The sequence below is a fragment of the Hirundo rustica genome, chromosome 9, assembly GCF_015227805.2.
Source record: "Hirundo rustica isolate bHirRus1 chromosome 9, bHirRus1.pri.v3, whole genome shotgun sequence".
In the NCBI taxonomy this organism is placed as follows: Eukaryota; Metazoa; Chordata; class Aves; order Passeriformes; family Hirundinidae; genus Hirundo; species Hirundo rustica.
Genome location: NC_053458.1, coordinates 27933183 through 27957735, shown reverse-complemented (window position 1 = coordinate 27957735; position 24553 = coordinate 27933183). Strand labels below are relative to the sequence as shown.

At 38.7% G+C, this 24553-nt stretch overlaps 1 protein-coding gene across 5 annotated transcripts in view; it reads left to right on the top strand.

Moving 5' to 3' along the window:
• DNM3 (dynamin 3) overlaps window positions 1-24553 on the top strand; it is a 169987-nt gene that overhangs the window by 42013 nt on the left and 103421 nt on the right. For 3 of the 5 annotated variants that reach the window (XM_040072298.2, XM_040072297.1, XM_040072304.1), the window contains exons 14-15: window positions 632-661; window positions 7289-7402. In XM_040072298.2, the coding sequence (XP_039928232.1) occupies window positions 632-661; window positions 7289-7402 (144 nt within the window). Of the gene's footprint in view, window positions 1-631; window positions 662-1839; window positions 1858-7288; window positions 7403-24553 lie in introns of all 5 variants that reach the window. The other 2 variants (XM_058421678.1, XM_040072302.1) reach the window with 2 other exon arrangements.

Sequence of the window (24553 nt, the reverse complement as noted above, 5' to 3'; positions counted from 1 at the left end):
TATTCTGCCACTTTTGTAGACAAGAGTTCTTGGCAAGTGTTCTAGTCATCTTTTTGGGGCTAGAAATTCAATCCCTTCCTCTCACCAAGAAATTGCTAGTTATTTTCAAGATATTTCTTAAAATAATCCAGCAACTTCTTGGATGGGATGGTTCCCCACAGCCTGACCAGCATGAGTGGCACTTTTGATGTAATATATGGTTTGGATTAAAATGAAAAAAAACCCTCGAAGGTCTAAACACTGCAATGGCTTCAAAGAGCAGCCTCTCCCCTCTGAGGAGAGATTTCCTTCTTATCTAGCTGTGCTGGAACATGTGTCAAACACAACGACTGTCATCACTTTGGAGTGTCCCATAAAAGGAAAAGCAACCAATTATCTGACTCTTCAAAAATACACAAATAAAATGAATGATTTTTTAATTGGGTGAATGTTTTCTCTCTAAAGAAGTGAAGAAAAAGCTTGGCGTTTTAAATTCAATGTTGAAACTTGGTTACTTGTGGTATAAAGGGCTTTGCTGAACCTTTTATTGTAGAGATAATAAACAGATGTTTGTAAGTTGATTGTTTGGAGTTGAAAAGAATGGGAAAATGTTTCTGAAATAAAACTTCATTTTTGCAATTTGCTATTTCAGGGAACCAATCTACCGCCTTCAAGGCAAATTGTACGAGCTAAGTTCTGTAAGCTTTATTGTTGCTTTTTCATTTAGCTTCTCAGAGGGCAAAGTTTGTCTCTAACTCATTGGTCTGTCCAATACTTGCTGCTAAACTATTTAATGTTGTCTTGTCTGTAACACTTCCTCAGCAAAGTGTAATTGCAGTTCATCACTTAACTGCTACTAACCTGCTGTTACCAGTCTGAACTAGTATAACTTAAAGTGTTGTAGAAGACTTTGCATAGAATTAATATTTTTATCATTTACCAAGTTTCTCAAACTAAAATGACTAATTGGTGTTTATTTTATTATATAACTGGAAAGCAGTTTTTTTTCTGATGTAAGTGCCTCTATTCATAGTAAACCTCTCTTTGAAAGGTGGGCAAATAAGTTTCTGGTAACCAAAAGGAAACATTAGCTCTGGTGTAAATGAACGTGCTGTTTATGGATGCAGGTACTGTTCCTGGAGGGTGGTTTATGTCAAGGAAGTACTTTTGGATAGAAAAAGTGAGTTTTATGAATAAAAATATTTGAAGTCTTTTTAGCATTCTTTTCATAGCACCAGGAGGATCAATATATCACGGACAGACTCTTTTCTAACCCTTCCACTTCATGAGTAATTAAATATGTGAATGTTTTTAATATTACTAATTAGAATTAATTGTCTAAACTGCAGTTAATTTTATAACAAGTTACTACCGGTTCAGTGAGGTAAGGTGTAAGAAATAAATTTCTATGTTGTGTGTATTCTTTGGCAATATCGGTGATAAAAATGTACATTTTTTCAGTTTGGTGCCACATCATCAAATTCTGTTTTAAACTAAACTTATGTTCAGTTCTGGAAAAAAGACTAGGCAGTACTGATTTCAGCAGCAGTTGAATTGAACCCATTGGGGAGATCAAGATCACTGAATTTTCCCAACAGTGGGATACTCATTTGCAATAACTTGCTTTTCGTTTTTGGTAGCTTGCTTTGGACTGGAATGATGCGGATAACTGTTTCTGTGTCTCTTGGAAATAAGATGAGCACAGCAACACCTTATTTTTGGACAATAATGCGAATTCCTCTTAGCACGTTTTCCTCCTTTTTCCTCTACTACTAATTTATCCTCTCACGCTTAATCTTTGGCCTTTTTTGTTTGTCTTTTCTTTGCTACCGCCTGAGGTTTTGACCTGACTCCACAAAGTTTCTTTTTAAGCCACAGGTTAGTCTGTCTTCTCATTTCTTGAAGTAATTTGTGCAGTGCTTGGTTTTACATGACACACCAGCAAGGCTTGGCTCCTGAAAGCTGACCCACTCTTAATTATGTATGTTGTGTGCTGAGATTTGTTTTGGTGACGAAAATTCAATGTTTTAAGCTCCCCTTCACGATAAAGCTTTAAAGATGAAGGTGTCATTGCTCCATGTGCCCAATTGATGTGTGTGAAAATGTAAGACACTCAAATTATAGAGGATTATATATAGTTTATAGGAGATTATGTGCTTTGTTTCTGTGGCAAAATCTGCTGCTGTGCTTGAAGTAGCCCTGTAACTGGAGAAGGGGCTTAATGTGAACTGTGAGCTTCAAGGCACTGTCCAGGTAATGTGGAGGTTTGGGTCTGAGGGCTTTCTTTGACCTGACTCTCTTCAGTGTTACACCAACAATCTGATTAATTTTCTGATTAATTTCCTCTGGACACAAGTAGCATCAGACCATATCAGCTGGTATGAACTATAATTCTAATAAGTAACTTTTTCCCTAGTAACACCACCCCCCCCCTTTTTTTTTTTTCCTTTTAATCCTGCTTTGTAGCACTCTTTGCTGTTTCTTTTCTTCAGATACACTTAAATCCTGTTATCTTGCATGACCCAGGAAAAAAATGTTTATAGAATTTTTTAAAGCAACCAGATGAAAATGGAGACTTTTGCCATGGTCAGTGAGGTGGTCATGAAAAATCATGACAAAACTGTTCTGTTAAGAAATGTCAGTATTTCTATGAAAGAGGTGGTGCCCATGAGCTAACACATTCAAAAATATTTCAAAATTTAGCAGCATGTGACCTGTGGGTTTTGAATTTTCCCTTTATCAAGTCTAGAGTATTGCTGTTCTAAATGGCCTTTAACTATTTATTTTTTAGGTTAATATCCCTTCATGTTTGACTTAACTCAGTCTTTGTTTAACTATATTTGGAAGTATACTTCAATTTTTTACCTCAGAAAGCTTTGCTCCAGTAAAAACTAAAATTTTCTTTCATGCGAGCATGTTTAGGACTTTAGCCACTGTCACTAGTTTTAAGTTATGTAATACATTGTGCAGTGATTTGTAGGGAAGCAATGTCACAAGATCTTTGTTGTGTTCAGTATCAGAACAGATCTGATCAGATTATGCTGTGGCATTTGGCAAATTACAGTGAAATGCTGTAACTCTAATACATTACAGCTTCTGTAGTGTGAGGATCTTCATGACTGAATCCAAAGAACCAACAGCTTGTAAGGATGCCTCCCTGAGTAGTTTTCTAGTTTTTATTCTCTCAATGTGCTTCCTGTTTGGTAGCACTTGTTGTAATGACAGTGATTGGGAGATAGAAAGGTACTGGGAGTTGTGTGCTGTGTTCAGAATTATTTCAGTGGAGTTACACAACACAACTTTAATGGTGTTATATTAACAAATGATGCTGCTTGTGTTGTGGGAGTCTCCAGTCTCATGATTCTCACACTTGTGCTTCTGTCTGTCCAGTTTCATGTATCTCACTTATCTTGAAATCATCCTTCAAATAATTCTTTAGAGAATCAGAAAGTGTCCCATTTCTTTAAATATATTTATTTGACAAATGCCTTATTTGATTTAATGCCATTAAAGCCGTGCAGCAACACATAAACTGTCCTTATTCGAACAAATCCTGCTTTCCTGTTTATCCACGAAGTGGTGGAGAGTAAGAACAACAAATATTATTTGGGTTTTGTGCAGCTGAACTCTGAGAAAATGATTTCCTTCTGGCTTGTTCGTGTGCATTCAGAGCCTCTAAGTTTCATTTTTCAGTCACCCAGATTAGGTATCAGGATCCTGAAGGAAGGAACTGTGTCATCTCTTGTTCATCCTGTGCATGGAGTCCAGCTACCGGTCAGAATATTGTCTCCAGTAGCTTCTGGCTGTGCCCATATTTTCCACCTTCCTGAGGTTCATAACTCATGTCACTAACATCCGCTCTGCACAGAATGACATTTAGAAATATGATAGAAAATAGTGAAATGGATCTCTTAGATACAGCCCAATGAGAAAATGAACTAGTGAGAACAATAATGAAACACTGTGCTTTATTTTTCAAGCTGAAGTACTATAAAATATACCTATCACAACAGTTTAAAAAAAACCCTCTGAAATAACAGCTCTCTATCAGAGTTTTCTTAACTTTCAAAAGTGTTTTTGAAAATCTTACCTTCATATTGCCTGTGGAGGAACACTTGTAAAATATAGCTTGAGGGTTGTTGGTTTTTTTGTTTTTGTTTGAGAATTTGGCTGGAGTCTAAGGTGTGATTCAACTTCTCTGGAAAGTGAAACTATGTTCCTTAATCTCAGTTTTTCTTGCATTACACCTTGATCCAACATCTCCCTCTCCTTTACATCCAACACTGATGCTGAGTCTTCTGTAAGTGTAGGTTTTTGGAGTTAACAGAATGTGTTTGGGAAATGGGAAAATTCAATGAAAAGGACATGAGGCTTAGCAGACTAAGCTCATCTTCTTTCTTGGTGTCCCTGGAACAGCTTCCTAGTATTTTAGATTGTTATGACCTGTTATAGAGTCCAGGATATTTTAGAGAACAGAGTACTCTGCCTTCCCAGAGGGTTATAGATAAACAGGTCTAGAAACTTCACATGAAAAACACGCACCCAGAATATTGCTGTTGGTTGGTGTCCTGCTCTTCCTGCAGGGAATGACAGCTGGATCTAATCCTCAGCACACAGGATTTTTGAGGAAACAACTGGCAGATTCCTTCCTTTATAAGACAGTGACCAGGGATTGTCCTAGCAAGTCAGCTTGTTTCTGTCCACACCCCGTGATGGTTGCGCATTTATAGGGTGATGTGTTGGACTGGAGCATGACACAATTCTTACCTTAGAAGTATTCAAACCTTCAGTGCTTCTTAAATGGTTTGTATAGTTTAGTTTTAAAATGTTGGTTTGGCCTGTTCTGAGACCTCTACCATAAATGCCTTCTTGTCAAATTGAGAAAATTGGACTCTGTTACAGAGCCTGTGGTAATGGTGAGGGAAAGGATGGAATAAGCAGAGAGTGCTCCTTCCCTTCCCTTTGAAGTGCTCATCACCTGTAAGGTTCTTGAACCTGCTGCTTAGGTGTTCATGCCTGGTTTGCTTCTAGAAACCACCTCTTTATTTCGCTGATGTCTCTGTTCAAATCTTTTACCATCCCTGAGATATTTCTCCAAAGCAGGTGCTGGCCGGGCTGCTTGGGCTGCCTATGTGTGGATATGAGCAACAGGGCATTTTCAATTGCAGACAATGTGGTTCAGCAGCATCCTCTCTCCTAGCCTATTACTTCAGCTTCTTTATAACATGGGAGCATGTGCACATGTGCTGTGAAGGATTCAGTCTGCTGCACAAATATAGTTCCCCTTGCTGCAGAACTAAGTTCAAGTGAATGGAGGACCTTAATTTTGTTGCTTTTCCCCAGTTTTTCCCCCTTGCTTTTTTATATCTCAGTGCAGAAAGAAAAAACAGAATTAGTTTGGTTCCACAACTTATCCTGTGGCAGCTGCCTGAAGGCCATTACACTGGCTGTACATATATGTTACTTGTTTCCTGTTAAAATCTTACTTCAATAAACATCATAAAATAAAATGAGGATTTGATGGGTAATCAAGTTCTTATCAGTATGTTTCCCTTAACTTGCACTTAGGCAAGCATTCCATGTGTGTTTGCACTCACTAATGCCCCACTCCACTTAGGTTCCCTCCACCCCCCTCAATAAACACAAATATTAAAAGTCCTGACCTAGTTTTGTAGAAACTTTTGTGGAACAGGCTATTCCATCTAGTCTGCTTGTGCTGTACCCTTGAGTCTCTTTACAGGAATCGTGTCCAGTTCTCTCATCCCTTACTGTGGCTTCAGAACCAAATGCATGCTTTCTTGGCGATTTTCTTACAGCCTGAAAACTTACAGCCTGAAAACTTACAGCCTGTTTTTGGATCTTCAGGACTTTTTTTCTTACACGGCAGGCCTGGTTGGTAGTAAATGGGAAAACACGCTTATCTTCCTTGAAATGAAACTGATACTCTTGGATTATGTGCATTTCCAATACAATTTTCTGCTCTTCAGGTACAACTTCTTTGGTTTAGTTTTCAAATATAATTCAGTCCCTTGCCCTGGGTGAAACCAAAGCTGTTTTTTTTAAGGAGCTTGCATGAACATCCAGGCTGAATAGGAGTGAATTCTGGTTCTGAAACTTTTACAGAGGGCAAAGAATAGATGGTGAGCAGTGTTCTTCTTTGGTGAGTTGTTGATACTGGAGTTACTGGTCTTGTAAACCCCTGCGAGAGGAATGTTGGTCTCATATATTTCTTTAAATACAAGAGGAAATTCATGTTTGATCATACAAGGCAATGCCTGTGGGGCTTGTTGAGAGGGTTCTGAAGGGCTTCTCTGAGCACTTTTTTCTGTCTCAGTATTCCATTGGCAAGTGAAGGGTGTTGCTGTGGGGAAAAAGAGAAGAGTTGAGGTGCCTTGCATCTGTGATTGGGAGAGTTCTATTGTCTTGTTCAGAGCATGATAGGAATGTTTGCTTTCTCATTTATACTGGAAAACAGTGACAGTTCCAATAAAATTGAAAGTTCCCATCTCATCCATAAATGAGTTTTCATGGTTATTCTCTTCTGCTGTGGAGCTGTCTCCTTTGTCTTAGGTTTCTGTTGTCCCCCTTTCTGTGTGCATGATGTAGCCTCCTAGTCTTAATATTTATAGGTATGTTCCCATCTGTTCTTTCATCTTCAGCTTGTATCTGTTTTATAAAGTTTTGCTTTACTTATTTTTCCCCTAATTTTTATTGCTGCCTTTTTTCCTCTTTTCTTTTTGTCTTCTATCCTATGAGAAGAAAATGGCTCTCACATGCCTCTCGTTACCGCTTCCTGCCTTAATTATAACTTCATAAGACCTCTCCCCTTTGTCACTCCATACAACCACTTCTGAAAATTTTCAGTGTGTGTCAGAAGCCACTCACTTTAGCACAATTTAGATGTTTTTCCTGGTATCCACCTTTAGAGATGACGTTAACAGTTAGATCAGAACAGTGTAGTCAGAGATTGTTGTGTGGACTCTCACAATGTGTTCATATACATCAAATATCTTCAAGCTTACACGATCCTTAACACACTCACAACTTACTGTAAGTACAACATTCTGATAGTTAGGTTTCTCTCTTTCTCCAACCTTCAGACTGAAAATATTATACTCACTTCATTACTTTTTTTTTTTTTTTTGAATGCTAGAAACCTGCAAAAACTCTTTGAATTTCCCAGAGACTGAAAAAATGCACCTGCTCTTATTTCATTTTGCAAAACTTTATTTAGAAGAATGAATGCAGCAGCAGAACTGTGTCGAGTGAGTAATGAACTAAACTTGTACCTGACTGCACCTCTGCATAGGTCATCCGGAAAGGCTGGCTCACCATCAACAACATTGGCATCATGAAAGGAGGATCCAAGGAATACTGGTTCGTTCTGACTGCAGAGAGCTTGTCCTGGTATAAAGATGATGAGGTAAGGAATGAACTTTTTTTCTATTGGGGAAAACCCCAGTATTAAATGCAGTATTCTGATATCAACCTAAAATATTTAATCAGTTTGTGTGATCTTGAACTGAAAGATTATTTTAGTGTGTTCTTTAAATTTCTGGTTTGGTTCATGGAGAATGCTGACTGTCTAAGGCTTCTATTGAAACGTTGATAACAAATACAGGGTGTGGTGTGGTTTGTTTCACTTTTTTCTTCCCTTCCTGTGATTTCCACACATTACTTTAAAAAGAAAAAAGGAAAAAAATCCCAGGCTGTTTTGAAATAATCTGTTTATTGTCCTACCCTTGCTTGGGTTGCTCTTGTACATCTACTGCAAGTTGATCATAAATTGTCTGGGTAAAGTTACTTCTGGAAGTAACTACAGCAACTGATTTAATAAAAACAACTGTTCTCCAGTCTTATTTTCTGAGAGGATGAAAAGCCCATCTGCAGAGTTCTATAGCTGGTGGGTGTGGATTTTCAAATTTGACAAAAAATGCACCTTCATGGGTGATCATGAGGTGAGTAATATGGAAACAAAGAAAAGGACATCCATGTTGCTTACTTTGAGTATGTTGTTAGGCAGCTTGTCTGTTCTGATTAATGACTTTTCCAACAATGTGTGCAATAATACATTTTATCCAAGACTCCAGCAATATTTTGAAGGTTATAACAGGATTATGTTTGCAATCAGATTTATGGTAAAGCGTCCATGAGCTTTTTAAAGGTTTGTGTTGGTTTGTGTAAAAAAATAGGGCTTATATTTAAAAAAAAACCCTATTATTTCCTATTTGGGTGTCATGTCCCTCCCTTCCCTTTTTTAAAAAATTTAAATGTTTTTTGTAAAAAATTAGTGATTTTTAGGGTGAACCGATTCAATGGATGGAAGAAGCACAGGTAAAGGGAAAGCTTTAAATGAGCTCTAAAACATCACCCAATATTTTCATCTTATTCTAAGTAATAATCAAAACACTGGTTGATCCCAACAAAAGAAGTTGATGGGGACTGTGCAAATTCATATTGTGTTTAAACTAACATGGTGTTTTACTGCAGTGGATTTTCTGGAAGCCCTGGGGAAAGGGCCTGCAAATCCAGTATGTGGAATTCCTTCAGTAATGCTGCTGAGGATGGGAACTGTGCTGCTCAGAAATGGGGTTTTTTTTTCCCCCCCAGTCCATAGCCATTTTGGGATGGACCTTAAGAGAGAGGGGCCAATTAGGTTAACCTGGAAGACTTTTTCCCTTGCCCTTTTATTTAAGTTTTAAAGGGAATCAAATTCAGTGTAACAGGAAAACCGGTGCATGTCAGGCAGAGGGGAGGAGCCAAGGGTCAGGTGTCAAGAGGGGAAGTTTTACTCTCAGGTTGCTGAAATATAATTTGAAAAAATTGCAAAAGTGACTTAATGAATTTGAAAATTTGAAGCTGTTGTTTTTTGTGATCTACCTTGAAGTTACTAGAACTGGCTTTTTTAGGTAAGATACAGGCGACTGTAACTGAAACAAGCAATGTGGCAAAATTATCACACCTGCTGTGCTTTGTCTCAAGCAATTGGAGATGTATCCAAGATGAGCTGTGGCTTGTTCTTTAGGTAGTTTTGGTGTTGCTTTTTTAAATTTGATTTTTGTTTTGTGGAAATTAGAAAGATTCCTGAAAATCCTAATGGTATGTCTTGTGCTGTGTGACTTTAAAAATAAATAGCTTTGATAATCTGCTGGGGAGAGTCAGCTGGGAAGCTCATGAAAGTACTCAGAAAGAAATGGTCACTGTGTGATTTTCATATGCATGTTTTAAGATAATGTCTCTTAATTGCCAAACAGTTATGTTTTGAGAGTCGTGAAATTGTCAGTAGTTAATTCAGGCCACAGGAGATCACTCAGGAATTTCTTAGAGTGATAAGAAGGTAATAGCATAGAATAATAGCAGAGTACTATTCCATGCTCTGCTGGTGAAAGAAGTTGCTCTTTAAGTACAGATGAGCTGTATAATTTGATTATTCTGTCCTTGAAAAGAGTTTATAAAGTTATGATTTTTTTAAAAAAATCCTTTTTCTTGTGTTTTTTTTTGTACTGGACCTTCTCAGTAAGACTGAAAAATCAGTAAGGCTCCCCAGCTGATGGCTGGGGTGGTGGTTTGGGGTGTTTCCCCCCAGCAAGATGCGCAGTCTGGTGATGTGAGAAGTGATCCCTGTGTTTGTGTGTCTGGCTGTGCTCTGCGAGGTCGTGGGGAGTTCAGAGCCCCCAGCTCCTGCTCGGACTGGCCAGGAGCCTTTCCATAGCAGCTGGGGAAGGTGCAGGGTCAGCTCTCACCGTGCTTCCCTTGTCGTGCTGAGGAGTCTGTGCCCTCTGTGCCTGTACCCAATCTGCAGCGGCTTTGTACCAGAGAGCTCTGACAATGTGCTTTGCGAAGCTCCAGTGCCTGCTGGGGCCTCCAGGGCTGTGTACCCCCTCTAGTGTAAGCTGAGCCTGTTTTCTAGTCTGGAATTTGCTCTGAGATCAAAATCCCTAGTGGTGGCTTGCTAGTGCCGTTAGAAGGATGTAAATTCCTTTGTTAGGTGCAGCTTTTTAAGGGATAAATCCACAGTGTAATGCATTTAGAAGCAAGTTGCTTTGGCAAAAGATTTCGGATTTTGCTGTACGGTATCGGTGTTAGAAAAGAGACAGTTGCTTTCTTCACATGGTTTTGTTGCTGTCGGGCATAAACCAGGATTTTATTCCTGATGAGAGGGTTCAGTGCCTAAGAATGCTTTTTAGACTTGTAGTTCTGGAAATGCCAGGTTGATGTTTAAACAGTGTGCTTAAAGCAGTTACAGAATCGGTTCTGTAAGAACTAACATGGTTAAGTTTCTCATCCTGCATGCAGTTGCTTCTGTTCATAACTTTGCTGTGTGACCAATACCATGACTTTGTGCTTTTCTACTTAAAAACCAAGCAAGGGAAGTGCTGTGTACTGACTTTGAGGCTGCTGTAAACAAGTGCAAGATCAGCACACTCAGTGACCTCACAAATACAGATTTCTTTTGTAGAGGATTCCATGTGTAATCCTAGCTGAAGCGTTATAGGGCACACCTACACACGCAAATTATTAAGTCTGAACATTTTAGCTCTCAATTGTCACTGTATTGTTAAGTAGCATTAACTAAGGTTTATTTGAGAGTCAACCTGCAAATCTGAATTTGTGAATTAGCCACTTCTGCATTAGGATGAAATGGACTCTGGGAATGTGGAATGCCATTCTAACTGGTGAATAGAAAACCTCTTTACTGTAAAGATATGGATGCCATTTGTAAAGTGGTGTAGCATTGTTACTGTGCATGGTCATAGAATGTGATTTTATTATTCTCTGTAAAGCATCCAGAGATTTCACTGGCATTATTGCTGTGCAAAAGATGCCAAGCTGGACTATAGGATTAGAATTTCTAAAAATGTGAAATTTACATTGATGGGAAAAAAATCCCCTTTAGTCTTCTTTCCAAAGAAAGTATTTCCATTCTGTTTCAATAGTAAATGATATTATTGTCAACATCCAGCGATGGATGCAGTTTATATTGTAATTTCACAGTTTGTTCCTAGTTGTAAAATTATATGAGATTTGAGAGTGAAATTACAAAAAATAAGTGAGGAGGTGAGAGAGTAGAAAGGGGAGAAGTTTCTCTAAGGTCTGACATTGTGTATGTTTACAGATGAACTTGCCACACAATAAGCTGCTCCTGGCTTCTGTGGCGAGCAGAAGTTTTATACAGCAAGAATCGAGTGATGCCTGGGAGGCAAACAGGAGCGCAGAACGTAGGGAGGTGCCACAGGGCTGCGGATAAATCAGACTTACTGGTAGTGAGTTCATGAGAACAGCTAGGAAAAGAGTACTATAGGAAGCGCAGTAAGAATTTCAGCAGTGGGTTTTATTGTACTTCACAGGCAGTGCTGCTTTGACTCTGGGCTTGGTGACTGACCGGCCGTCTGAAGTCCAGAGCGACTCTTGGCTGGAGCTGGTGCTGCAGATGCTCTGGGCTGTCAGAGCGGGGTCCCACTGGCGGCTGTCCCTCAGGCTGGGTTGTCATGCGACTGCCTGTCTGTGCCTGCTGTACAGGTGAGAGGATGTTCTGCACAGCAAGTGTAGACAGGCAGACACATGACAACTCCGTCCAGCCAGTCCCTTGGAGCCATCGCCGCTGCTGTGCAACACTTTGTGCCAGTCCACTTTGGGGGGCGTTTGATGGGGGGAACACACATAACAGAATTAAGCTTTCAAACATTGGCAGCTGCAGAACAAGAACAGAACTTGCTTTTATTCAGAAAAGAAGCTCGGTACATGAGTTATCATTGTGCTGACACATATCAGGGATGCGATTTCAACAGACTCATTGTGCTGAACATTTGGAAAAGCAAAAAGAACCGAGGCCGTGGTTTATTTTATACGCGATTCGTACAGGATTTTGCCTGCATATTGTACTCACACATAGTAATTTAACCAGATGTTTTTACTCTTCATGGAAGCACAGAAATACTGAAGCTCAAGATAAAGGATATGTTTATACAGTGCATATTTTCTAGGAGCAGATAAGTACAATAATCTGGGATGTTAAAAATAAAAATCTTTCTGTGTAAATGGAGGCCGCCACTTGCACATTAACCCCATTACAGGGAATGTGCTGGAAAGAAAACTGGTTGCATTTTGGATCAATTTTGCTAATATGTGATAGCTGTTCACGTATTATATTCCTTTTAGTATTTTAGTTTGCATGTTATTTAAATTTTGCTTTGTCTCAAAATCCGTACTTTCTAACAAAATAAATTAACCTCATAAAACTTCAGTAAGGTTTTTTTTTTCAGTTAAATGTGGACTATACTAGAGATCAAAAGCATGCAAATAGCATCATTTCACATGACAAGATGTGCTGCTTTGCTGAATTTTCTCTAAACTGAATATACCCAGTGACTGTAATCCAGCTTTACGGTGACATTTGCAACATCGCTGGGTTATTGTTTCAAAAGGTATAAAACCCGCTGGAACCTTAAAGGGGGAAAAGAATAATTGCATTCATTTTCTCTACAGATTAGATGTTTCTGGTTTGTAATGGTGTTCTCGAATCTCTGTTGCTCACTAGTGCCACCATAGGTAAGCAACAAACTTGTGCTTTCAAACCCTGCTCAAACATACCCCATTCAGAATAGCAGCCAAACAATTTTAAGTCCAGCCTGAAAACTGATTATAAAGGGATGAAATTACCAGAGAGTAAACGTGGGGATAGTTCTGAGGTTTTATATTAAACTAATAATAAATCAGTAGGTAAATTTTCAGGTGTTCTGTCTCTAATACTTTTGCCATGAAGAATAATATGCATTTTAGTTAATATACAAATAGACTATATGAGTTAAGTTTATCAATTAGTGAATAAATTTTTCCTTGAACCTAACAAGGTGGAATAAGATGTCTTAAATAAATGAATCAACCACAAAACATGGCTAACTAATTCAGACGTGAAAAATTAATGCCAATTCATTAAATAGTTTGTCTTTATAAAATCCTTACTTAAATTTTTGTAGCTCAAAGTAAAATTTTAAGAATATGCTTTAAGTTGACATTTCTTCCTACTCGCTTGACCATTTTGAATAAAAACAGAAGTGGAAAGTTAGGAGTATTTTTAAAATAAATATAATGCACTGATTGTTTCATAGATTTAATCAGATTTCACTGCTGCATTTAGTTGTTGCTAAAGAAATTTAAAATCTTTAGTCTGGGAGAAAATTAGGTCTCACTTTTTGTGTTATGGATCCTTCTTGATATAATTGTACAGTCAGAATCATTGGCAACCTATATAAAATATTGGAATAACAGAAGTATGCATTTCTAGAATAGGTTTTATTTTAACAACTGTCAGGGAGTTTGCTAGGAGGAAAATCGTAAGTGGAAACTTTGTGCCGTCTTTCTAATAACTGTACACAAGGAGAATTCATCAAAGAATCAGCAAAAACTTTACATCTCGACAGAGGCAAGTTTGTTTTCCCTTCAGTTAATTCACTGGGTGCTACTAGACATGACTAGATGAATATCTCCAATTGATTTTTATTTAAAAACTGAAATTCCTTGAAATTGTAGTTAACTTGCTTAAGTGGCTTAACATTTTTGTGTGCTGTGTCTGGTTGACACACTGAGTCAGTAATTGAGAATATTTTAAATACTTGAAACAAAACAAAACAAATCTCTTAATTTCCAATATTATATTTACAGAAACTTATGTTAACGGCCTGACTTTAATTATTGGTACCTTGGAAACTGAATTGAGATAAGTATTCCCTCCAGTAGTGATCAGGACTCTTTATTTAAGGGAAGGCTGTTATTTTTAGATACTGCATTGCAATGCTGTGTAAAATGCAGTACAGAACTACAGTAGAATAACTCAGGAAAGTTTCATTCTTACATGTGGCATTTCCTGTCTTTTTGTAGGTTTAAACCTGACCCTTAATAGTATTTCAATTAAGATTGGGTTTTTTTCTAAATAAAGTACAGTTCAGGAAGCAAAGCCTTCTACAAGTAAAAGTAAAGTTATGCTCTTGGTTATAATCTATTATTTAAAAAACCCAACACATTAAAGTTTAGGGCTTTTCATTTTCCAATCTGCTTAACAGGTTTTGGTTGAAATATTATAATGAACATTCAGTGTAGAAACCTGGAATTTTTATGCAGGTATTTTGCTATTTTGGTTATAATATTTTTCCATCTAGAAATGACACTTGGGTGGTCTGGAGGCACAGTGATAGTACAGGAAGGGAGGGGGCAAGGAGCGTGGGGAGGGTGGCAGTATCTTTATGCTCTGAAAATACAGATGCACTAAATAGCACTGGCAGTGGTAATACAGGAGACAACATGCAGCTTAATGACAAGGCAGAAAGATGGCAAATGACATGGTTTTTTCACATTTGGATACTTATTTGATCTATATTTGTTTCTGTAAAGTTAACTGATTTTCCCCCACCCTTCCCTCTATTTTCCTTTTATTTTTAGCATTAAAGGAATAGTTAGAAAAGGTTTGAAATATTTTTTTTTCCTCTTCCCTAATTAATTTTTTTGGAGTGCACTTAAAAAAAATACACTCCTTAAAGATGAAAGAAAGTCTGTTATATTGAAACACTCACCTATTTAAATGTTCTTACTGGCTTCAATATGCATTTTATGGTAACGTGTATCAGTTCATACAACAGGCTTAAGCATTGCTATCGTCCTGGCTCTAGAGAATCTCATCATGATTAGTATGCATTGGGTCCTACTAAAATTTTTTATTCATTACATAAAGTAATATTTGATGGTATTTTGGTTGGGTTTTTTTTTTCCTCTTGAAATATTTATATGCAGCTTATTTGTGTTTGTTGACATGCATGTTTAAAGCATCTTGTTTTATAACTATTGAAATCTATTCTCTGTGACTGTGATCAACTAGAAATTGTTTCAACTAAACCAGCAGTGTTTTAAGAACCGCGGAATCATTTAATTCACTTTGAAAATGTTTTGATTACTGAGCTGAGGTCGATATACTTCCTTATTCATTGCTAACAATACAGCCTTTCTTTCCATATCTGCTGCTTTGCACTCTGCATTTCCCCCCCCGCCTCCTTTCCAAGCCCCGTGCCAAGGGGGCCTCCTCGATCTCAGCCTTAGAGTCTAAAAATGTAACTTTGAAGAGTCATGGGTGTATGGGAGGGGAATCACTTCCTAAATCCAGAAAGGTCATTTAAAATAAAGATTAATGCAAATAGTGGACTAGAGATAAGAGAAACACTCGTTCCATATGTTTCCATCATCCTTGCTTATTTAGCAAAAGTTAACACAGGCTATCTGCAACACTATTTTCATGGAGAGCCTATTATTCCTTGGATAACAGTATTTCCTTCCTTAATTTCTAGATCAGAATTAAAAATAAAAAGTAGCTTTGCAAGTTAGAGAGAAAAAAAATTACAAACTATTATATTCCCCTTGAATGCAAAACTGAGTGAGTTTCTTAACAAGATTTGGAAACATTTTTTTATACCGCTTAAGCAAAATCTAAGCCATAAGACTTTTCAAATCTGCTATGTCTAAGACAGCAATCATACATAGAGATTGAGAAATATGAATGCCAGTTTGACTCTAGTTCCATTCCTTTAATTTCTTCCTGTTGCTTCAGATTTTCTCGTAACAACCACATTTAACTGTGTGTTGTAACTCCACTTTAAAGCAGAATAAGAATAAAAATTCCATCTACTCGTACTGTAATGGATTAAACCCCACTAAATTAATCCTAAAAATAATATTCTGGGGAAAAAAAAAAAAAAAAAAAAAAAGTAAGAGAGTCTGAATAACTTACAAGTGTATATATACATTAAAAAATAGATTTTTGGTAAAAAGAAAAGTTTTGCTGGGAGGCAGAGGGAAATGACAGTGTTAGTCCTCGCTTTGTAAGCGTTAAGGCAGCCAGTTCAGGCACCATCACACCAGCACTACACCACCAGTTCTCCCCAATAGCTCCTCTATTGATTATCGAAGGAGCAATGGAAAAGGTCAGCATAATATACTGATTTTTTTTATTATTTTTTTAAGTATAGCATGAAGGCTGTCTAAAATACAACACACATTCTGCAAAATTGGCTGGTTATGATACAAATGGCAGCATATTTATGCTAATTCTTTTTATAGTACAGCTATTCCAAGCCTTCCTGGCAATAATGAGCACCATATAGGTGGGATTTTTTTCCGGTTGCAGTAGTTTGTTACTACTGTTAACTTTAGGGGAGCTGACTCTGGAGTTCGGCTGGTATCAAATTGCAGCCCAGACTTTTTGTATTATTTTGTCCGTGGGGATTTCATTCAGCCTGAGGGTTTTTTTCCCCTACCAGGACAGCTGGAAATTCACCAAAGCAAACTTCTGCATTGGTTTACAAATTCCATTTTTATCAGTGGGATTCAGGACAAAGTAACTTATCATTTTGAATGGTACAAGAATTATCAGCAATTCAAAGTACGCATGAGAGCGGCAACAATCAATCGGTCCTGATCACTCCCATGCAAAGTCCAGCCAGGTATCGAGTTGGAAAGCTCTTTTTTCCCTTTTATTTATTGATTGATTTTTTTTTTCCCCATCACATCCTGAACTTTAAAAGGTCATTTTTCCTGACAATCAAAGATTTTGTATTCTAGCTGGCAGCAGCCTAGCATGGAGTAGTCAGTTTTTCTATGGTTTCCCTCCCAGTTTTCATTAGCACATCTAGCACAAGTTACTTGCAAAGAAGTTTCAGCTGCAATTAAAAAACTAAGTACAGTTTTCCCAGAGGGGATATAATATATTTTACAATAATTTAAAATATTATTCATGCATTCTTTTCTAGTATTTTATTACTTTAAGCAAAAATATTTTTTTTAAATTGATCTTCAGATCATAGATTACAACAGGAGCTATTCAGAATACATACTTCTAGCAAGCCTAAGGAAAAAAAATATATATATACTTCTTAAATATTTATACTGACAGCTACAAGTAAAAAAAAAAAAATTAAATTTACCTTTTTAGTTTGTGGGGGAAAAAAGCTTTATTTTAAATTTTAAAAAAATGAATAAAAAAGAAATGACCGACTTTAGCTTTACTGTTGTACACTTCTCTAGGCAATGTACCTCTAGGAAATATACCTCTCTCATTTCTTGCATGGCTTTTAGTGCACCATCAGAGCTCCATCTTTCTTGCAGTGATGACTGGAGGAAGGGGGGAGGGGAGTCACCTAGGTTCGCCAGGTCATAGGCCAGGTGTTCTTCCAAAGTAGGCCTTACCAGAATGTCTTCCCCGCTTTATTCTGCAGTCCTCCTTTTTCACAGTGTCCCTTAGCGTTTCTTATTCCCTAGTGTGCAAAACCTGTGAAGAAAAATACTGCATATGAGATCTGAAAGGAGCAATGAGTGTCTTCTCCTTGGCAAGAGCAACTTGCGTCCCCAATAGTCCACGCCGCCGCTTTCCCTTGCCCAGTCTAACCAATGTGCAGACTACTGTACAACAGCATTGTCCTGAACAGGTAGTCTGAACACTGGGGCGACGGAGCAGGATCTCCGGACGCGTCTATTTATTTATTTTAAATCCTCTTTTAGTCTCGGGGAAAAACTGCCTTCCTGCATCACGGGTTGTGCTCGGCTCTCGCTCACACTCTGCAGCACTCACTGAAACACACTGAAGTGCTGTGATTTCCAGTCTTGACGTGGCACATTTGCAGCAGACTGGGGATCTGGCAATGAATTTAGGACCAGGAAAAGGGGGAGGGCTGGGCCTGAGAGTCCATATATGGGATGATGTCACCCTGGGGAGGTTTGGGTATGCACTGTGCCGCTGGTGAGACCGCTAGAATTGCCTGCTCTCAGACATGGGTCTGTGTATAAAATGGTACCAGATGTTTTAGTGTAATGTTAAGCAGTCATTTCATCTTCAGGCCAGATTTTTTTCTTCAACTGGGCAGGAAGTGGGCCCCAGTATGGAAAAGCTGTAAAAAGTCAAGATGTACAGTTTCACTGCAGCCAACAGAGAGCGAGTTAATGTAGACGCAGAATTTGCTCTTTTGTGAAGGCTGAAAAACCGAATTTATAAAAAGGATTCTGCTCGGGAAGCTAATGTAATAAGCCAGTGCTTATTTTCTTTCTTTTTAATGAATCTAGTTGTGCTTTTCTATTTTGGCAAATCAGACCAAGAAAAGGGCAAATAGGTTCATTTTTTCTTGGAACTGTCAGCGGCATGCAGGCTGCCGAGACTTGAACAGTAATTAGAGTTACTTCCTGAAAGTGAAGCCCCCATGAAAAGTCTGGAGAAATGTTCTTTGTCATAGCCTCTACATGAGTAATTAGTTCCACATGTGGCCTTCCTATTTCCCTTCAGCTATTTTGGCTGGCTGGTTGAATACTTTGCTATAGCTCAAGACTTAAAGAAGCTTTAAAGTTTTCATTTCAAGCATCCACTGTGAAAATAGCTATTTCTGGTGTCATAATAAATTGCTTCTGGTAGATCAGTGCTATTAGGCCTGGCATTGTTTTTCACTGGTAACCCTGCTGGTCCCATTTTTCTTTTAATGGTGCTTGGTGGACTTATTCTGCTGAATTTTATCTTTGATGTTTACCAGATCTATTGAATTTTGCCAGCTATGACTTTACCGTAGATTTTAAGATATTCTCCCCACAGGCAACCAGCCTTGTTCTCCGGTAAATTTTTTTTTTCTTTGTTACTCATTCTGTTGAATCTAAGTGTTGTATTTAGATTGATTTTGTTGTGTGAGGGGTTTTTTTTTCTTTTTTTTATATCTGCTTTAGCCCGTGGTCTAACACAAAAGCTAACAGAACAAGTTAGCTCTTCTCAAGTCAAACTTGGAGGTGATTGTATCTGGGTCTGGGTATGCACTGGATGGAATTGGTGCCAGCAGTTCTTTTTCCATCTGGAATTCTGAGGCAAATATCAGTATCTTGAGAGGTAGATCTCCACCAACTTCCTGGACAGGAACGTATATAAATCTAGATGTGTGCTGTGAGCTCTGGTGTCCTAAATATCTTCTGCATGATTTAGTTCTTCCTAGGTGCCAGCAGATTCTGAGAGAGCCGTAGCTCCTAGAGGTGTGCTCTCACTTCAAGGAGGATGAATGCAGCAAACTTGGATGCTAGGGAACTGGAATTGGAGTCTCAGTCCAATGAAAAAGAAGAGTGACCTTCAGGCTGTTTTTTGGTGGTGGCAGGCCAAGCACTGTCTGTTTCAGAATGTGCACCCTGCAGCTCTCCCGTTTTGATCACAGTGGGCCAACGTGTATCCAGGCAGTGCTGGGGTTTCTTGTTTAATTAGCAGAGGTAAAGGTTTGGAGAGGTTTAATGTGACGTGTGCTTCACTTTCTTAAAAGCAGCAACAAGTGTGTCAGAGAGAGTGAGCTGGTGGGCAAGGGCTTTTGAAGATAAAACTGTGACAAGGGAGAAAGTAGAGCATGCCGTGGACAAGCCAGGAGGGCTCCTTGTCTGTGCTTCATTGCATGTGTAGGGGCTGGCTTTTTAATGGTATTCCTATTTGGCACTTGCCTTATGGAAGAAGAATACAATTTTGGAAAGACTGAGGAGTGATTTTTGTGAGTGGGACCCTCAGTAGGGTAGTCAGATTTTCCCGAGTGAGGAACTGACAGAGATTAATTACTGCATGTGTCACCAAGAGCAAGAAATTATGTTGTCAAGGAAAGACAGCGTTCCAGGGATCTTCTTTCCATACCAGCAGAAAGGGACATAGGCTTAATAAAACAGAAGGCAAAACATTAATGAACCAAGCAGGTTTAGGGCTGAGGGAAGTTTGGAATCTTGCTGCCAAGTGCTGCAGCGTTAGTCTGTGCGTTTTTCCCGAGATGGTTAAATAGAACCAGAATAGCTCCCTGCTATGGCCTGGAAATTTGTTCCCTGTAAGTTTAGTTTCCTGGCAAAAGCAGAACTTCAGAGGAACGAAGAAGAACAGGGGGTTTGGGTTTTCCTGGGAGCCCAGGAAGATGCTTGGGAGAACCTCTAATATGGTGCAAAGCTGTTCAGACCTCTAATGCACTTTTTTTTCCTTCCTACGGGCTGCTCAGCTGCTTACACACATCTGTCTTAGATGTTTAGACCAAATCCCTTCTTTCCCACTTGATTTCTGTTTGGAAAGGAATAGGCCCAAAAAGCCATTGACATTTCCATTCCTTCTGATACCAAGTTCAGACTAGACTTGAAAATATTTGAAATCTTTCACTAAGTAGCTCCCCACCTCTACAGTGGGACTTGAACTGCTTCCAGTCAGCCTCCGAAGCTGTCCTGTACTTTCAGCCATCACGGCAGCAGCATGGCAGGCTGCTTTCATGATTGCAGTAATCTCCACGCAGAGAGTCACTATCAATAATAAACTCTGAGTTTATACTAAGTGCCTTCCAAAGGTAGTGATAAACTTTCATTTTTCATGAGTTTATCATCATGCTGACGTTCCTGCCATGCCTATGAACTCAGCCCTGTGATGAAATTATTTTCCACAAGCTGACAATATTCTTTGATTTTTAACTTGGAGGAAAGGAAGGATTTTGAGAAGTCCAACTTCTTCATTAATGCTCATTTGGAAGACCACTATGAAAAAGAAAATAGGTGTATTTCTGCAGAATTGTTTTCTTTTCCTGGCAGACAGCGGTGTAGTGCCAGGCCATTCTTCACACTGAATGGGATGGACGTCTTTGAAATGGTCATGAAGTGTGTGGGTAGCACAGGAGCTGTGTGCTTCTCATTCGTAAAACATCCCAGACTGCATTTACATGGTGAAGTGGCTGAACTGCCATTAGTGTGCATTTTTGCATTAAAAAGTTACCATAGAAAGTGTCTGGACAATTGTAAGTTTTGTATCTCTGCTTTGTAAAAGCAGTAGATATGATTCAGGGAACTCCAGAAGAGTAAGTGGGATGTCTGCTGCTGATAAATGAGTTGAAATAATAGCAGGCAATTGTACATAGCTATTTTTGAAATTCTGTAAGAGAAAGTAATCTGCTGTGATTTGCTGTAGCTTTTTTTGCACATCCAGCAGCAAAGGTTAACCCTTTTTGGCACTCAAGCTAAATCACGATTTAAAAGGATTAGAAACAGGTAGGCATAGGATACAGGCAACAGTACGAGCAGGCTGTCACTGCCATCAGAGAAAAAAAACCCTGCAAAACTACCTCCAGGGTCTATTTTGGAGCTGAGTGAAGAAAGCAAAGTAGAGAATTAAATGCCAGTGAGAGTGAACAAATGCAGACAGTCCCAATTGTGATCACTTTTATGCAGAATGCTTGGGGTATGGATGGAAGAAGGAACATGAGGATAATGTAGGGACAGAAGAGGTGAGGGTGGAAGAAGCAGCAGCACATGAGGCAAGAGTATCTGATTCTTGCTTCTGTAGAGTTTGTGACCTCTCTGTTAATAAATATAGCTTATGGTTGGGCAAGGCCTAATGCAGTCCTGCAATCCTGTTGTTTCTTGGTCTTCCAGTGCAATCTCATTTTTTTAATTCTACATTTACAAAAAAGAAAATTTGTCCCTTAGCACTATTGTTGCTTCTGGCCAATGCATGTAGGCATGATTTGTGCTTTTAAGTAGCTGTGCCCATTGTTATGAGAACATGCTATTGAAGTGTGGTGCTCATTTTCAGCTTGTACCATCATCCTCATGTGTTGTTTTTAGCATTATTCGTGGTGTCTGGAAAGATTGTGAGGCTGGGAGGAGTTTACCAGCACTAACTGAAGCCCCCTTTGGTTGGGACCCCTCTGTGAAGGCTGTAGAACTGCTCAGAGCCACGTCTATGTGCTGCATAGTTCTCTAGGCAGTCTGGTCTCAGTATTGCAGTCAGTGATTCGATCTTTTATAAATTAGTTTAGTACAGCTCTGGATAATGTTCCAGCCTACTGCCCCTCTGTTGTGTAGTTCCTGTAGCACATAATGGACTGGTAAAAACCACGGTCTCTAACCACTCTATTCCTTGTTCCCAGTCCCTTTTCCTTCCTCTATACCTTATCAATTGTCACCCTGTCCTCTCTCTTCTCATCAGACATGTAGTTTGGATGTTTTAGCATATTTACTCTTTCACCTACTCTTTCGCCTTTCTCTACCCAGTTCCACATTTCTGCACTATGTGCTTTGTCTCAAACTTTGTTCAGGTTTATGGGAGAGGCACAAATGGGAAGAAGGGCTCAGTCCAGCTTTTTTGGATATCTGAGATGAAATTCATAACAAGCACGTTCAGGAGCCTCTGTTTCCTTTACCTTTGGTGTGCAGGGGACAATTCAGGACCTCTGAGGTGTGTACCTGTAGAGAGCCACTGCTGATTTCTGTCCTCAGAGCTGTGAGGAACCCAAAATGAGATTCAGTATCGATGCCATTTCTTTTTGCCTCTTCAGCAGTCTGCTTATATTCACCCTGGTTGTAATATGTGCATCACTTTCTGGCCTGTATTGTTCAGTATTTTTTCTGCCTTTCTAGCTGGTGGTCAAAGTTTATCAATGAATAATCTGAAACCTTGTAAAAGAGCGAGTGTACTATTGAGCAGGTATTTTCATGTACAGCTGACTTTGTGCTCACTGTGCATTTTTCAGCTTAAATTGTATGTGTGCACTCATGCTCATATTATATCTAATATAATATATATTATAATATCTATTATATATATTTGAATATCTAAACTGATATTTGGATAGTAAGTTGGTTTAGGAGAGCCATGTGTGCTCAGCACAGTGGTAACATAACAAGTGATTATAATGACTGGCAATGTTTAGATTGCATGTAGGTTGTTTCATTCCTGCTGAAAAAAAAAGCTGCCTCGTTGAATTGTTGTGGCCTTAATGGGAGGTATCCTCTCTGCCTGTCATGTTTTTCTTCAGGAAAAGAACAGGATATGGAATAGCTTTGACATTTCCTTAGTCATTGCTTACTCATACACAACACACAATTAGTGGGGATGCAAAATTAGCTGAGCTAAGTTAATTTTCAGAGCAGTGGTGAAGAGCACGATATGCCCTGGATTAACACTGTCCTCTTTCTTGACTGCTGTGATCTTCTCAACTGTGTTTTAGCCCTGAAGCACGTTAGTGTTAAGCTTTTGGACCCTTTATAAAACCCAGATGTGCAGCTGAATCGAGTGTTCCTTTTCCCCTCTCAGGCTCAAATGTTTCAGTCAGGTTACCACATCACTGGAATAGCATTGCCTCTCATAGGAGATGTCACTTCTGCTACAAAGTGATTGTAGCATTCAGTAAAGCAAAATAACTGCACAGTAAGGGGGTGCATTTGAGGGAATGTAGGAGCCTCTTGTTTACTGCTTAACAAAAGCCAGGATATATAATGGATAAATTTGTAGTGGTTTATGTTTCTTTTTCCATTCTGTTCTAGAAAAAAAAGTTCTCTTTAGAAAGAGAGCTGCCTGGGTGACTGAAAAAAGTGTATACTTCTAGAATTTTCTAGTTAAAAATCCTGTGTCTTGTTGGTTTAAACTGCTGGTTTTGTCTAATTATACTTTGGGGTTTGATCACCCCTCAGAAATATTTTTATGAACATTCTTTCTTCTGCCCAACTGAGAGACAGTTTGTTGTTACTTTTGTGGGGTTTTTTTTCTGGCAAAACTTTGTGTTGCAGCTATTTCTATGTTTCAGTAACATAATACACTCCGGGGGCAGATTTTGGAGATCCTTGACTCTAATGAATACCAGTCACGTGAGAGCAAATACATGATTTATTACATGAGTATATTTTCGATAGTAATGCCTGGAGATTTTTTTAATGGGGGGAAGGGAGATCGAGAAAGAGAAGGATGCAGTTGAAAGAAATCAGTGGCAAAGTGATGTTAACTCTCACCTCAGTTCAAGCCTGTGGTTTGCAATTCCAACGTTGTGAATGATCCCAAAATAAAAGCATCAATCCTTTTCACATTTAAGAACAATCTTAAAGGAATTGTGTTGTAGAAGCATATCTTAAAATGAACACCAGCGATATTGCTCAGGCCCTCTAAAACTGAAAGCCATTTCTTCTAGTATTTATTGTCTTTGGCAGGACTATTATCGTCTCTTTATATTAACTGCTGCGTGAAGTGTCGTCTTTGTCTTGCCAAAACTTCTGTTCATAACATAATTTATTCATAGGCTTCTTACTTTTGATAAAGATTTAACAATACCGAGCCAGGTTGTGGAATGTGGAATGTGAAACGTGAATTCCTTTCCTGCGGCTGAGTGCAGCAGTCTGTCATTTGTGCTGTGCAGAGGTGTAAACTCTGAGGAGTGGGGATGGTCAAAGCTGCACTGCTGCAGCTCCACGAGATCCATAACACAACGACTCATCCTCTTCTATGAAATCAAAATCCGGTTTCCAGGGATTAATAAGTGATATCCAAGGAGTAATGTCTGACTTTTACTGTAGGTATGAAGGTTTAATCACCTTCTCTTGCTATCTGAGTTAATTATGTACACATAAACATTTAAATTAGAATTCAGGCCAACTTAAAAGCTTTTTGATTGCTTGATGATTTTGAGATTTGATTTCTGCAAAATTTTCATGTGAACTGGTGAGTGATAGTGCTCTCAGGAAAAACTTACAACCTCCCTAAAACATTAAATATGTTTCTTGATGTGGGAAACAAAGAGTTAAC